Source organism: Coptis chinensis, chromosome 6, assembly GCF_015680905.1.
Source record: "Coptis chinensis isolate HL-2020 chromosome 6, ASM1568090v1, whole genome shotgun sequence".
Taxonomy (NCBI): Eukaryota; Viridiplantae; Streptophyta; class Magnoliopsida; order Ranunculales; family Ranunculaceae; genus Coptis; species Coptis chinensis.
In genome coordinates, this window is record NC_141461.1 from 91,212,192 (window position 1) to 91,226,913 (window position 14,722).

General features: G+C 37.1%; 2 protein-coding genes across 4 annotated transcripts; one reads left to right on the plus strand and one right to left on the minus strand.

The window, feature by feature from the left end:
- Positions 1 to 4,514: 4,514 nt before the first annotated feature.
- LOC147495361 (putative disease resistance protein At5g43730) lies at positions 4,515 to 9,173 on the plus strand. Of its 2 annotated transcripts, none has more exons than XM_086563996.1 (3): positions 4,515 to 4,753; positions 4,863 to 8,077; positions 8,341 to 9,173. In XM_086563996.1, the coding sequence occupies exon 2, from the start codon at positions 4,865 to 4,867 to the stop codon at positions 8,075 to 8,077; it is 3,213 nt and encodes a 1,070-aa protein (XP_086420122.1). In that variant the 5' UTR covers positions 4,515 to 4,753; positions 4,863 to 4,864; the 3' UTR covers positions 8,341 to 9,173. The 2 variants fall into 2 exon arrangements, with proteins under 2 accessions (XP_086420122.1, XP_086420121.1); XM_086563995.1 differs by having other exon boundaries at positions 4,515 to 4,721.
- Positions 9,174 to 9,296: 123 nt separating this feature from the next.
- On the minus strand, positions 9,297 to 12,605 carry LOC147495362 (DEAD-box ATP-dependent RNA helicase 31-like). 2 transcript variants are annotated; one of them, XR_015197460.1, is made up of 5 exons: positions 12,011 to 12,605; positions 11,550 to 11,765; positions 10,730 to 10,815; positions 9,978 to 10,160; positions 9,297 to 9,791 (listed from the first exon to the last, which is right to left on the minus strand). XR_015197460.1 is itself a non-coding variant. In XM_086563997.1 (4 exons), the coding sequence occupies exons 1-4, from the start codon at positions 12,185 to 12,187 to the stop codon at positions 9,564 to 9,566; spliced, it is 804 nt and encodes a 267-aa protein (XP_086420123.1). In that variant the 5' UTR covers positions 12,188 to 12,574; the 3' UTR covers positions 9,297 to 9,563. The 2 variants fall into 2 exon arrangements, 1 of the variants encoding a protein (XP_086420123.1); XM_086563997.1 differs by lacking the exon at positions 10,730 to 10,815 and having other exon boundaries at positions 12,011 to 12,574.
- Positions 12,606 to 14,722: the final 2,117 nt, after the last annotated feature.

A 14,722-nucleotide genomic window follows, 5' to 3' on the forward strand; every position in this document is an offset into this window, starting at 1 on the left:
GACTTTGCTAGTCGGCACCTGCTTGTGTTTTTGTTTCTTTCGAGTTTTGAACTGCCTTTTCTAAAATCTATTTTCTATTTCCCATTTGATTCTTTCTAGGGGCATGGGCTTCGTAGATGTGTAGAAGAGATTGTTTTCTCGTATACCTACCCAAGGCTTGACCTGGAGGTGTGTGGTGCTTTATCTTTCATAGTACTTATGTATCTACTATATTCGTCTCCTGAACTTGGTTTGGTTCCCTTCAGGTCTCAAAACACATGAATCATCTTCTTAAAGCACCATTCTGCGTACACCCCAAAACAGGTCAGGCCACATTGTATTTTACTAACATGAGTTCCAAACTTTCCTGTGTATTTGCGACCTTGAAATGAGTTATATGGCTCAGTTCTCTTAAGTAGGGTGAGTAGGGTGACATCCTATGAGATGAAGGTACATTTCTTAGTGTAATACTTTTGTACCAGAATTTACAACTACAGTAACCTTTTTTCTTCCTTTATTAAGGATAAAGTTTGACCAAACATTCAGGTTTTGGGTTATATGTGGCTTGGAGCTTCTCTTATATTTAGCAACTTTCATAGAGGTCCCTGTTTATGATTTTTTTTCACAAGGACAATATCACGGCGTTACGTTCTAAGCGAATAAGTCATATTAGTGATTAAGAAATCAAGAAAGTGGTGGACAATTGGATAGACTCAACTACTAAAGCATAGAGAGTGGGATCTGAGACAAGTGGTCACATATAGACATATAGTCTCCATTTTCTTGAGATCCGGATTTCAGGCACTTGAGGCAAAATTCAAGGGAGATTTGGCTCAGTGTAGACATCAGTTATCAAGGTTGTAGGCTGTACCTTGTCCGGATCAACCTTATTTTGAGCGGTCAAATATCGTTAAGGACATGTGCGAAACCAATATTGGCCATAAGGACATCTTTTCGGTGATATTTAAGACGTTTACATTGAATTAGACAACAATTTTTGAAGTGTATACAGTCTCCTTTTAGAAAAAAAATAAGTATGTGCTACTTTTTACATGGACTTGGACCACAATTTCTAAAGTAGTCTACTTTGCCAAAAAATGTAAAAATTATGCCGTCTAGTCTGCACAAAGTTGTTTATGTGTGGTCTACTTCGCATAAAAAAAAATTCTACGCAGTCTTTTTTGGCATTTTACATGCTCGTTCTGCGGGAAGAATGCTACCACATGGCAGCATTTGATTTGAAAATGCATAATGTAATGTAAAATGACTAAAAGAAGAAAGTTGTTACTCAGGGCTGAGGTTGGGTAGGTTTTGTTCCTTAAAGTCATTTAGTGCTGTTTTGAAGCATTGTCGGTGTGAAAATTGATATGATGAAAACCAACTGTATGGGAAGAAACTTTGAGGTAAAAACCTCCACAACATCCAATATTGGAATTGCAAGTTACTAGAACTTATACAGAATTAGGTCAAAATATTTATTAATATATTATGACTTCCATCACTCCATGAAAAGAACATCTTACAAGAACTAGTGAACATCTGTACTGAGGTTTTAGAATTATAATTTACGGCCTACATGTGCTTAGTAATACTACATACTAAACTTGGGAAAAAGAAGAGTGCATCATGATAAGCGATAACTTGAACCGGATAGTGTTAAAAGCAGGTGCCAGCTAGCTTAGTTGGTAAAACCTTTGGGTGATAATACCAGAGGTCTGAGGTTAGTACCCCACCAGCACAACCAGGTTACTGGTCTCATTGAAAACAGGCTTGCCCATCAAAGTAAAAAAAGGTAGTCTATGCATCTCCTTCTCTGTATATTTTTTGAAGAACTGTATGGGGAAATAGGCTTTTCCTCAAAACCTCTAGGGGATCCGGTATATAATGACGATGGTGGTGATGAACATGAAGAGGGGGGATTGGAAACTTTACTAATATAAAGGGATTTCCCTATCTTACTAATAATAATTAAAAGGAGGAGGGTGGGGTGGGGTGCTGAGAGCTATGTACACTCCTTAAGTAAGGCTTCTTTGTGGGGAAAGAAAGGAGGTGGCTAAGGACCTTCATATTCCGCACATGATGCACTTCGAGTGGAGGTATTGTTGATGGCGTTTGCCAGGTTGTGCGTAGAGGTCGATCTATAAAGGCGTTTGAGAATACTTGGTGAAACATTTAGTCTTCTTGTATGACTATTAATCGCCTTTTTTCTTCATATGCAAATATATTATGCTATTTTGTACCTTATATATGTATGTTTCTAATCGTTTTCTTTTTGTAGGCCGTGTTTGTGTGTCCCCATTGATCCTAACGAATGTGAGGAGTTTGATCCTACATCTGTCCCAACCCTTTCCACAGTAAGCACGCACTGATCTGTTTTTTATTCTTTCTGTAGCTAGCTCTCCAGAACATTTTCACAAAGAGTCGATCTTATTCTTTTTATGAAATTTAAAGACTTCTGGTATCTTCTTAGTTTTTGACTTCACTATCTTGAAAATTTTATGAGTGTTCAGCTAGTATGAGTTAATAACTGTGATGTTTTTGTAATAAAGTTCTATTTCTTGAAATTGCTGATTGTGACATGGTTACTATGCAGCTGCTTGAAGAACTTAACATGGGAGGTGGTCAAAAAGAATAGACCATGCGATAACGACAATTAGAATAGTTACAGTTGTATTGACACAACTCAGTACTTGGAGATCAATATTCCGTTACTTGCATGTGAACAGGGTCGGGTGAATGTCCTTGGAAAACTATTATGATGGTTTAGTTTATTTTAACACTTTCCAACATAAATATTTTGATCCGATCTCTTGTTCTCTGCCCCCGGTCCTTTTTTCATCATGAAATACTTCAAACTCCTCAGGGTACCGTAGACAGTATGGACATTCTCTTTTGTGAACATATGATTGTTGAGGTTTGCTATATAAACTGTAATGGAATTCTTCTTACACATCTCCATGCTTGCAGAATGGGACAGAACTTCTCTAGGCAAGTCAATAAGGTTTTTCAGATCCTCATTCTTGGAGCCTCTATTGAAATCTTGCAAGGTCTTTCTCATATCCTTTTTTTACATACATATATATATGTGTGTGTGGGTGTGGGTGTTAATTTTAATATATTATTCTGTAGCTGTTTCTCCAATTACTTAAAGAAACACAACCAAAATGGGCCAAATTCGGGGATTAGATATTAAGATGTTAACCTATCCACATCAGAGGATAACTATTTGCAATGCCTTGCACCAAATTTGAAGGATGAAATTCGTATAATTTTCCTTCATCTATCTTTATCCAAAGAGCTATAACTTGAACTTTTCAATGATCAAAATTTACGTTTTCTGTAATACATGGAGGACTTTTAGAAATTAATGGTGGCTGTGGGGTTTAAAGTTCATTATTAACAATGAGGTTGGTACCTTCCTTCTAATCCAGTCGGGTATGTTGCAGGAGGAGATGGAAAGCTCATATAGTGCGAAATTACAGCAGTCAAAGAATTCCTTAAGTTGGTAATGGTTACAAGTGTATGCTGGAGCTCCTTTTCAGAGCCTTTGTGGTTTACTTAATTTTTTTTTTTGCTTGTAGCATCAAATCTTTCTGTAGGAAACTAAGAAAGGTAAACATAGTAATTAGTACGGGACTATACACTTTTAGTAAATTCAGTTGCAATACTTCTATATTCGGTTAGCCAGGGCATTGATTATAGCCTTCAGGCCTAGTTAAAAAAGGGCAGAAGAAAGGACCACAGAAGGCGCATTTACCCTTTCACCAGGAACTTACATCTGAAAATGCCCATCGCTTGTTATTTATTTGCAGCTCCAACACTCTATGGCTATTACTTTTCTTTCTTGTTTTTTTTTCCCACATAACATTAGCCTCTGACTGAACTTTTTTCTTTTTATGTTCCATCTAACGAGTCCATAACTGTAAAAATGACCTCTTCTACATTCCACCAGACCACCACAATTGAACATGCCAATTCTGATAACATGGCTGTAGCAGGAGCAACCATAAGTTCATGTTTAATTGTGAGAAGAACCTCACACGAGCATCTCTTTCTTCTTGTAACAGAATCTAAAACCTCTTGCAGTCATAAGCAAAGATAAGGAAAACAAAATTCCAAACTAGGTATCATTCCAATACCAAGCAACACCTAGTTCCTCCTTGAACACTCTTGCAGACGCAGAAGATGTTTGGGAGAAAGCAGTACTTTTTCTCTTAATTATCAAATAATAATTTAGATAAGGGAAATAATTTGCAAATAATAATTAGTTAATGGAAATAATAATATTTATCTTCACTGGTGATGCCAGCTTGGTTCGGGACTTGTTCTAATAAAGAAGTAGCTGAAGGAGTAGAACCATTAGTAAGAGGTAAAGAAATATGGGACCAACTGCTGGTAATGGTGCAATGGTGAGAGTGGGATAAGGTTCGCTGCCATTAAAATAGCAGACAATCAACTTTTTCTTTTTCTTTCTTTTGTAAAATCTGTTAAAGCTTCAATAATTCCAAAAGTTGCCTCACCACCTTTTGCCTTTTTGCCTTGGAAGAAAATCTCAGTGCACTACTTTCTCTAGTGTGAAGAAACAGAGTTGGCTTCAATTCTTCTATTCATTTTGTAATACAGAGAGATCCTAGAGTGTGCTTTTCTGAACTCCATTGTTCTACAAGAATGAGGGGAGCCTAATAAGAGTGTTTGTTCCTGAGTCCTGACCAGATCAGCTTATTATTCCTACCAACTATAAGGTCTGCTCTAAATTCTCTTCTACGCACCTAACGTACGTACCTTATTATAGTCTCTTCACTTCATATTTTGTTTATTGTTTACTAGTTTGCTTTTCCTATGATTGATTCAGGCATGGTATCGTCACTGTTTTGTAATGACAGGAATGGAGATCCTTGTAGCAGCTATTGGAACCATATTGAGTTGTGGGTGTAACAGGATGAACGCATCACTGGAAGAGAAGTATAAGTACATTAAAAGTTCGAAAGAAGAAGTTGAGACGTTGAGAGACAGAAAACAAGAATTGTTTGCCCAAGTGAACGATGTCAAAGCAAAACTGTTGATTGCGGAGGGGGAAGGAAAGACACGCACAAATAATGTAGAAAACTGGTTGAATAAAGCCAATAGTGTTATGTCCGAGGTGGATGTGGTGCAAACAGCAGCCGAAGCACCAAACAGTTGCCTAGGAGGAGTTTTGCCTAATTGTTGTTCAAGAGCGAAATTGGGAAAACAAATGTTGAAGTTGATTGAAGAGATGACTAAGCTCGTGGATACCGGTAAATTCTCAGAAGAGGAGTTAGCGTTTTTCATTCAAGAGACAGGAATGGAGATGGCAACAACAACACTGATTGGTAGAACTACTGCTCAGAAGAACTTTGATTTGGTTTGGGAATGTTTAATAGGTGATGAATTTCAGAAAATTGGTGTCTATGGGATGGGTGGCGTGGGCAAAACCACTTTAATGAAGAACATCAATAATCGACTCTTGCAACAACAAAGCCTCTTCAAAAGGGTTCTGTGGGTCACTGTATCCAAAGATGTTAATGCTCAAACACTTCAAAGCGAGATTGCAAAGAAAGTCACATTGGATCTTTCTGCGGAACAAGATGAAGCTACACGGTCGTCATTGTTGCTAAGTGCATTGCGTAGAAGGGGAAAGTCTGTGCTTATCCTAGACGACATATGGGAGGCATTCGATTTACAAGATCTTGGAGTTCCTGAACCCACAAAAGACAATGGGTGCAAGATAATATTGACTACCAGGTCAAGGGAAGTGTGCGAAGGAATGTTGTGCCAAAAATATGTCAAAGTTGAGCAGCTTTCTAAGGACGAAGCATGGGAACTGTTCTTGGTAAATGTCGGTGAGGAGCTTGTTCCCGACGTGGAAGAGATTGCAAAAGAAGTTGTTGCAGAGTGTTGTGGTTTGCCCCTTGCAATCATCACAATTGGGCGGGCTATGAGTAGAAAGGATAAGATTGAGTGGCGAGTTGCATTATCAGATCTGAAAGAGTCTACAAGTTTGAACATGGCCATGGAGGAGAAGGTGATTCAGCGTTTGAAATTCAGTTACGATCAATTGAGGGAGAATCACCAGAAGTGTTTCTTATACTGTGCGTTGTACCCTGAAGATTATGAAATCGACACTAGTGAGTTGATTGAGTATTGGGTTATGGAAGGTTTAGTCAAGGGTTCTAGCAAAGAAGATGAAATGCTTCGTGGCCATGTTATACTGAATGTACTAAAGCGTTGTTGCATGCTAGAAGAAGTTTATGTAAAAGGTCGTTATTTACATGAAGAGGATAGGGACTGTGTTAAAATGCATGATTTGATTAGGGATATGGCCCTTTACATAACGAAATCAAATCCTAAATTCATGGTTAAAGCTGGTCTTTTATATGAAGAAGTCCTGCATGAAGATGATTGGTCGGAAGATCTCGAGAGGGTTTTGTGTATGAGCAGTGGAATAGTAAAGATTTCATTTATTCCCAAATGCCCTAAACTCTCCACATTGATCTTTGCTCAAGGTATGCTGAATCGTTATCAACTAAAACACCTTGCACATGATTTTTTTATGGACATGCCAAAACTCACGGTTCTTGATTTATCTGGGACTCATATTTTGTGGTTACCTGATTCAGTCTCTGATTTGGTAAATCTTCGTGGTTTACTCTTAATTAAGTGTAGGAAATTATGTATGGTGCCTTCTCTATCCAAGCTTCAGTCACTGAGAGTGTTGAAGCTCACACATTCTGCCATAGGACAACTGCCTCAAGGCATGGAAATGTTGGTCAACCTTAGATGCCTTGATCTAAGATACAATTCTAATTTGAGAGGAATGATCCCCTCAGGATTGATATCCAAGTTTTCTTTACTTCAAGAGTTAAAATTGATGGAAAATCGGGAAAATGTGTATGCGCGAGAAAGAGGGGGAGATTTTGTGAAGGAACTCTCAAGCTTGACACAATTGGAAAATCTTCAAGTCGAGTTTCACGAGTTGTCGGAATTTATTGCCTATGGTGATAAATTTGGAAACTTTGAAAGGTTAAAAAATTACAATATTGGGATGGAAAGATGCAGTATTATTGAGCGTGAGAGAACTCTATGTTTGTCCAACTCAAAGGGTATTCCTTGCACTGCCCTCTCACTTCCGAAACGCATTCAATATCTTCTAGTTTATGGATTTAACCAAATCTCAAGTTTATCAGAGTTGCCCTTAAATGATTCGCCGGACCTAAGAGAACTTATGATTGCTTCCTGCGATTCAATCAAATTCATAGTACCAGAAGACGAAGAGGGCGTCTTCCTAAAACGGATTGAGAAGTTGCTTATCACTCGGTGTCAGAGTCTAAGCAAGATATATGAGAAGGTCCCAGCATACGGAGCTTATCCTTGTTTGAAGACTCTGCATATTAATGATTGTGGTAATATCAAAGTTTTCTTGTCGTCTAGGTTGCTTCAACAGCTGCATAACCTTGAAGAGATCATTGTTTGGGGTTGTAAGCAATTGGAGGAGCTAGTGATAGCGGATGGAGATGAGAGTGGTGAAGGGAGCTCTAGTAGTAGTACTCTTCAGAATAATAGTGATGCCGGCATTCCAGTACTCCCGAGGTTACACAAATTGGAATTGAAAAACTTGCCAAAACTGAAGAGCACTTGGAGTCGGCTATTCATGTACAGCAACTCTTGGCGGTCTGTTTCAATTGAACGTTTGGGTCAACTGGACCACCTGTTTTCAACGAGGTTATTACAACAACACTTTCAAAATCTGGAAGAGATCATCGTGCAGGCTTGTGGAAAATTGGAGGAGCTAATTGTAGAAGAAGAAGAACCATGTGAATTTGTCGCACTCCTGAGGTTGCGGAAGTTGGAGTTCTCGAGTCTACCGAAAATGAAAAGCATTTGGAAGGGCGTGATGATTTGTGACTCTCTTCAAACAGTTACTGTAACGTATTGTCCCAAATTGAAAAAGATCCCTCTGTTCAACAAAGAACATCAATCAGCACCACCTTCTCTCAAAGAAATTTGTGGAAGCATAGGGTGGTGGGATTCACTCGAGTGGGATTATCCATGTCCTGAACATCTCTTTAAAGAGTATTAGGTTAGTTAGGCTTTTATTCTTTTCAATTTTCCTTTTAAACTTGTTCATAATAATCTGATCTAATGAAATTTTCCATACTATTATAAAATCAAGGTCTGGAAGAATTAATAGATCATGCTGATGTTGTTGTTCAATTTATCCACATATAAATTCAAACTTATATTGATTTTTAGTGGAGAATCAGAAATTCAGGTCTTGTTTTGGTTGAATTTTATTGTTATGTTTTTTCCAGTTGAACTGATTTCTAGAATTTTTTATTGCAGGTTCTAAGATCACTATAATTTGGTTAGTGAAGGCTTTTATTCTTTTTAATTATCCTTTCAACCTTTTCATGTTCTGATCTAATGAAAATTTCCTTACTGTATAAAATCAAGGGCAAGAAGATTTGATGCTACATCATTCCAGTTGCATCATTTAGAAAGAGTCGCCAGCTACTTACATTTATGAAAGAATCTTTGTGATTTGGTGTACTGTAATAAGGTTACCCGGTATATTATTTGGTGTGTACTTGAGTATGTTATCGATCTACTTTGAAGATAGAAAATCTTTGTTACTATTGATTGACTACTGCAGTACTGCACCCATTCTTTGGTAATGTTTTACTAACTTTATCGGAAAAAACCAAATTCAGAATTTGTTTATAAGAAAGATACTAACTAGTAGAATAGATAAGCAAAACATAAGATACGAGACACACCATCTATAATGAGGATCACCTTATTAATAGCAAGATAATATTTTTTCATATTGTGTCCATTTACTATCGTGTAATTCGTAAATATTTCAAACTCATTCAAACTGTTTTGGTTGTTTCATCTTCAAAAGAAAAAAAAGGGTGTGGTTGTTTGAGTCATTGCATGAAGGCCATTATTGTTTAACAATTTGTATCTTTTCTCTGTGCAATGTATTCTGTTCCTTTATTCATATTGGATATTGCGCATGGACTTGCATGTTGCAGCATATTCCTGAACTGAAGGTCATGTGGATGTTTTAAGGGTTACAATGTAAAGCTGTATTCTAAAAAGCGATCTAATTTTGTTTATATATTCTATCAATTAGTTGGTGAGGTACCTGAAGAATCCAGAACTGTTTGATAAAATGGGAATAAAACCGCCTCACGGCGTCCTTTTAGAGGGACCTCTGGATGTGGAAAGGTTAGTGTTACTACAAGTAGATGCTACAGAAAAGACATCCTTGACCTATATCTATCTATGTGAAAAGCTTAAAAGTCGCAAATCCCTTAAATCATTTGAAACTACAAGTAGATGACATTTAAACTCTCGCAAGACACTAACAGAAGAACTCGGGAATCCGACTTGGTCCAATAGTAATTAATAATTTCCTCTATTACATTTTCTCATGTTTGGAAGAACTCCTAATGTTTGGATAAGCCAGGAATTCAATACTGGCTTGGTGGAGCACAAAAAAATTCTTCTGACTACAAGGCAGCAATGGAGAGGTTCAAAAGGTCAGGATAGCTCAACATCTACTTAGTTCTAAGGCCAAGAACATTCCTAAGGCCCATCTTGCCTAGGATAAGCTTGGCAATGGCAGGAGGGGTGTCAAGTCCCATGCTCCTGCTGAACTCATTTGCCAGCTCCACAAGACGGCACTTGTCCCTGCCAACAATCTTAGTAGAATTGTAGTAGCCTAGCCATGCCTGATATGCCGCCTCTTTGTTTTTCATCTCTACATTGGATAATGCTCTCTCCACCTGCTCAGTAAAGTCCAGTGAAAAAAAAATCATTTTCAAGAAAGTAATTGCTAACGTAGAGGAAATGTAAAAAAATAAAACTATGGTACATTAGTTTTCACTGTCCTAAATTACATCTTGCTAATATATATATGTGGAAGGTAAAATGAAACAAACCAAATCAGTAAACTAAATCAAGATACTCACTTTCTTCCTTGTATCTGGATCAATTGTAGGTACAGGAGCCTTTGTTATAGGCAAATCCTTAACACTTGACAAAAAGGACTCCTCCCAGGGTGCAAGCAATAATATGCCCTTCCCTTCCTTTCCTTTCCGGCCCGTTCTACCTAGTTGGTGTATATACTGTTCTCTATCAGCTGGCAGTCCTACCTGCAACAGTCAAATTTGATTTGCTATATGATTCACATAGTAACAAAGATAACAATAATACTAATAGTTTCGGGGCATAATAGACCATGTTGAGATAAAGCACAAGGAAAGTTCAACAATCTCAAATGAATGTACTAAAGTCATTTTTAAGAACTCCAGCAAACTACAGAAACAGTGAAGTCAAACATTCAGGGATATCCTTAAACAGAGGTGATATCACCAAGGGGATTCTATTAATTACAGCAATAGTATGGCATGTCAGGAACGGCACAGTAGTTGGAGGGGCAAAACGACTTGGGGATAATTTGGTGCGAAGATTAACAATAGGTGATCATAGTAAGCCTTGTCATAGACGTTTAAAAATATACTCAATCGCATGGTCAAAAAATATGACTAATAGTAATGGCAAAGCAATATGTACATTTGAAAGATATGATGACACATGATGTACATGTGGAGAGAATAACTAGTACATTACCCTATAAGAATTAGTGATGAGTGTTCTGATAAATGACTTAAGAAGACAAAAACGGACAAAATTTAAATGACTTAAGAAGACAAAAGTATACCGAAAATTTGCAATACGAATTTCTTTAGCTTAAGCAATAACTTTGTGGTTGTTCTCTTTTGTGCCGCTTCAGTGATCAAAGCAATTCTGCGTAGGGCAGGGAACAGTGCGGGTTTGGGTCAGATATGGCTGTATCCGAATCCGTATCCGAATTTTTTCAAATATTTCTATCTGAATTCGAATAGAAACCCGATCAGATAACACTAAAATTTTGTATTTAATTGAAAATAATATGATATTTTATTATTTCTCCGTATCCGAACCCAACCAGATATATCCAAATTCAAAAACGGATTTTTTTACCTGAACCCGACCCGAACTAGATTCGGTTCAGGTCGGATTTGGGTCAACCCGATCCGATTCCCTGCCCTAATTCTGTGTGTTAAGATACATTATGAAAAGGCGCTTTTCATACATAAGAAAAGGTGAAAGCACAAAGCATGTGTTAGTCTGTTAGATGCTTCCTATTTTGGGTGTTCAAACTCCTTTGAGCTTTTTCCTAGCCCGCTTTTTAAAATTACCAACTACAAATGTCATTTCAACATGCTTTGGGAACAGCAGAAAGATGCTTTCAAGTGAGGCTAAATGGGGACCCCATTGCATTTACATGATTTGTGGTGGTGGTGGTGGAATGGAAATGAAAGATTCACCATCATGCTTAGCTACAATTAAACCAGTGGATGCCTGCTTTTTAGTAATGATAATCAACCCACTCAAACATGTCTTCCATATGGTCTAACTGACACACGCATACACAATGAACTCAAACACATCTTAACATAGAGTGGAATGGGGTGGAATAAAGTAACCTGTTAACTGACCTGTATTACGAGGGTAACATCTGGATAGTCAACACCACGTGCGGATACATCGGAGGTCACTAGAATAAGACCTTTTGATTTATGGAACTCATCAGAAACCCTGGTTCTGTAACTTTGTGGTTTTCTAGAATGAATTTCCCGTACATTCATCTTTAGCTCACCCAGAAGATCAGCTACAAGTCTCGTTACCATTGCCGTTGTGCAAAATACAAGAACCTGCATTTTATCCACATACATAAGATAGAGATAAAAGGTGCCTTGAAGCAGTATCAAATAAATTCCTATGATATTTACCATCAAATAAAGTAAAAAACTTGATTTTTGAAAACGAAAAGAAAACACTATCTTTCCCTATCTAAATTTTTTCCTTCAGCACTCACAAGTTGTAGAAAAAAATGAGACCAAAACAATTTTGCACCGAGAAAATAAACATTTACATACTTTGAAGCGACGATTAATACCTTATAGTCAACATCATCAGCCATATGATCTTTTGCGCCTAGACCGGACCTGAAGCGTCTATCTCGTTGGCATTGTTTTGCACTGATGTCTGCCAACTTTGAGTAGTTACTGAAAATAATCCCTTTGCAGGTCCTCCTGGAGAAGAAAGAGATCGGTGGAGAACAAATTGAGTACATTCTGGGCCAATATCCTGCAGAAACACCTGTAAGGCATCTGAGCCTGCCATTTTTCGAAATGGAGCATAAGCGTGATTTTGAGTTATCCTTGCTAACAGAGTCGAAAGGGGATTTTCATTAGTGAGATGAATTTCCATGTAGATCTTGTCACCGCTTGACCACCCCAGAGCAAGGAAACTTCTTCAATCTGTCCTATTGTGCCATTGATATTGCTTAGCAATTCTCAAGAGGCCTATTGTGGAAATGAAGTTATTTGGCTCATCAGATGCTTCAGCTGGCTGAGCGACTGAGACCTTCGCTGATTGGATAGGAAATGCTTATTGCATATAATTGGGTGCTGCTACATCTTTGTTACAAGGCACCCACACCCGTGGTGAGAAAATGTCGTTAGTGAAAGCATGGCCGTCCCTGAGTTTTCAATGCCATGTGCAAACGGCGAAATGTGGCCCTCTTCCAGTCTTCCATCAACACAAATTAGATCATCGAAATATTTCTCTTCTCGCATTGTTTGCTGCAAAATCATTAATAAAGCTTTCAAAATTAATTTTATTTAAAAATTCATTTTCAATAGATATTAATGCTAGCCCATTTAAACTTTCTTGTGACATAGTCGATCTAAGGTATGATTTCAATAATTTTAATTTTAAAAAATTTCTTTCTACATATGCGACAGTAATGGGAACAATCAACAAAATTCTATAAGCTATGAATGCATTAGGAAAACAATCATGTCGTTTCAAGAAATCAAGTTAGGTGAATAATATTATACTAGATTACTTTGGAATTAAATTGAGTTATTGAAATAATATTTAAGAAAAGAAAAAATTGATTTTAATCTCTAACTTACTTAAAAAATAATTAAAATTTAGATGAATAAGTAATTGAGATTGATCGAAGTGAAAATTAATACAAATCTACAATTGTAAAGAAATAAATTATTGATAATGAGAGGATACTAGATTGTCATAAGGTGAACGAGGGGTTTTTTTTTTACTAATTCTTTTTGTATTTAAGTAATTGAGGACAACTCAAGCAATTAATTGGAGTGATTTTCCAAAAGAAAACGTTATTAATTAGGAAGAGAGAGATCTAGTCATTGAGAATATCTCCTCATCTATTATATCTATTGTTATTTTTATTTTATTTTATGAACATAATTAATGAGAATTTTTTTGATTTTTTGGGTTTTTCATCAGTTTGGGCTTTTGATTTGCGAAATAATTATTTTTCACTAAAACTATATTTTTGGGCCTTATAATATATTGGGGGCCCTGTGCGGTCGCCCACATGGCACCTGCTAAGGGCCGGGCCTGAGTGAAAGCATTCCCAATGCAGTCGGCCTATTTTTCCCCTCTTTTCACCTCCACCTAGTCTGCCCAATGCAAAGGCGAAAAATAATCTCGGACGAGATGTTGGATTTCGTCTGGAGGCATTTTGATTGAAACGGAATGTAACATTCCGTTTGGTATTTTATAATGAGACGGAATGAAACATCTCATCTGGTGAGTCAAATATAATATACACAAAACAACCCATTTTCACTTTCTTTCAGTGCCTCCATTGCGATTTTCTTGCCGCCATTGTCAATTTTGCTTCAATTTATTCAATTCCTAATGTTACATTCCCCTCTTTTCACCTCCACCTATTCTGCCCAATGCAAAGGCGAAAAATAATCTCGGACGGGATGTTGGATTTCGTCTGGAGGCATTTTGATTGAAACGGAACGTAACATTCCGTTTGGTATTTTATAATGAGACGGAATGAAACATCTCATCTGGTGAGTCAAATATAATATATACAAAACAACCCATTTTCACTTTCTTTCAGCGCCTCCATTGCGATTTTCTTGCCGCCATTGCCAATTTTGCTTCAATTTCTTTAATTCATAATGACTTCTCCACCCCCCCCCCCAATGATTCCCCACCAACCTCACCACATGAAGAGCGATGGTTTGGAAGTTACAAAATATAAAAAAAAAATGGGCAAAAAAGATCGTCGTCAAGAACTCAAATGTCGGCGAGGATGACGAAATTGAACTTGGGTTTAACTTTCCACCGTGTTGTGAAATTGACGAACACCCACCATTAGCGTCAGCATCAATCCAACACGTAGCAAATAGAATGGCGAACTCTCAAGTAAGTTTTAGATTTTTTTTTTTATGTTAATTTTTTTTTTATGTTAGTTTATATGAAGTTTATTGTTGTGTAATTAGTTTGAATTTGTTGCATTGTGTTAAAAAAAATTGAGTTGAAATTATATCGTATTGAATAGTTTGTTGTATTGTGTGTAATATGAATATAGGAAGTACACCTATGGCAAGTGCGTTGTGCACTTTCAAATGCTGTGTCATGGTGGCATTGTTTGAAATAAAAAACGGATTCTAATTTTGTCATGGTTACCAACATTATAGCTGCCACACCATTTAGGAACTTTTTAAATTCAAATTTGGGACAAAATGATTAAGCATTATTGTTCGGGATAGTTGAGCGGTGGTGGACGGGATATTAAATTCCGTTTGGAAAAAAATAAATATAG

Coding starts and splice junctions, on each gene's coding strand:
- LOC147495361 (XM_086563996.1), top strand. CDS start 4,865: ATGGAGATCCTTGTAGCAGCTATTGGAACCATATTGAGTTGTGGGTGT.
- LOC147495362 (XM_086563997.1), bottom strand. CDS start 12,187: ATGTACTCAATTTGTTCTCCACCGATCTCTTTCTTCTCCAGGAGGACC. Junction 11,766..12,010: donor CTGATGATGTTGACTATAAG/GTATTAATCGTC, acceptor GATAAAATGCAG/GTTCTTGTATTTTGCACAAC. Junction 9,792..9,977: donor ATCCAGATACAAGGAAGAAA/GTGAGTATCTTG, acceptor TTTACTGAGCAG/GTGGAGAGAGCATTATCCAA.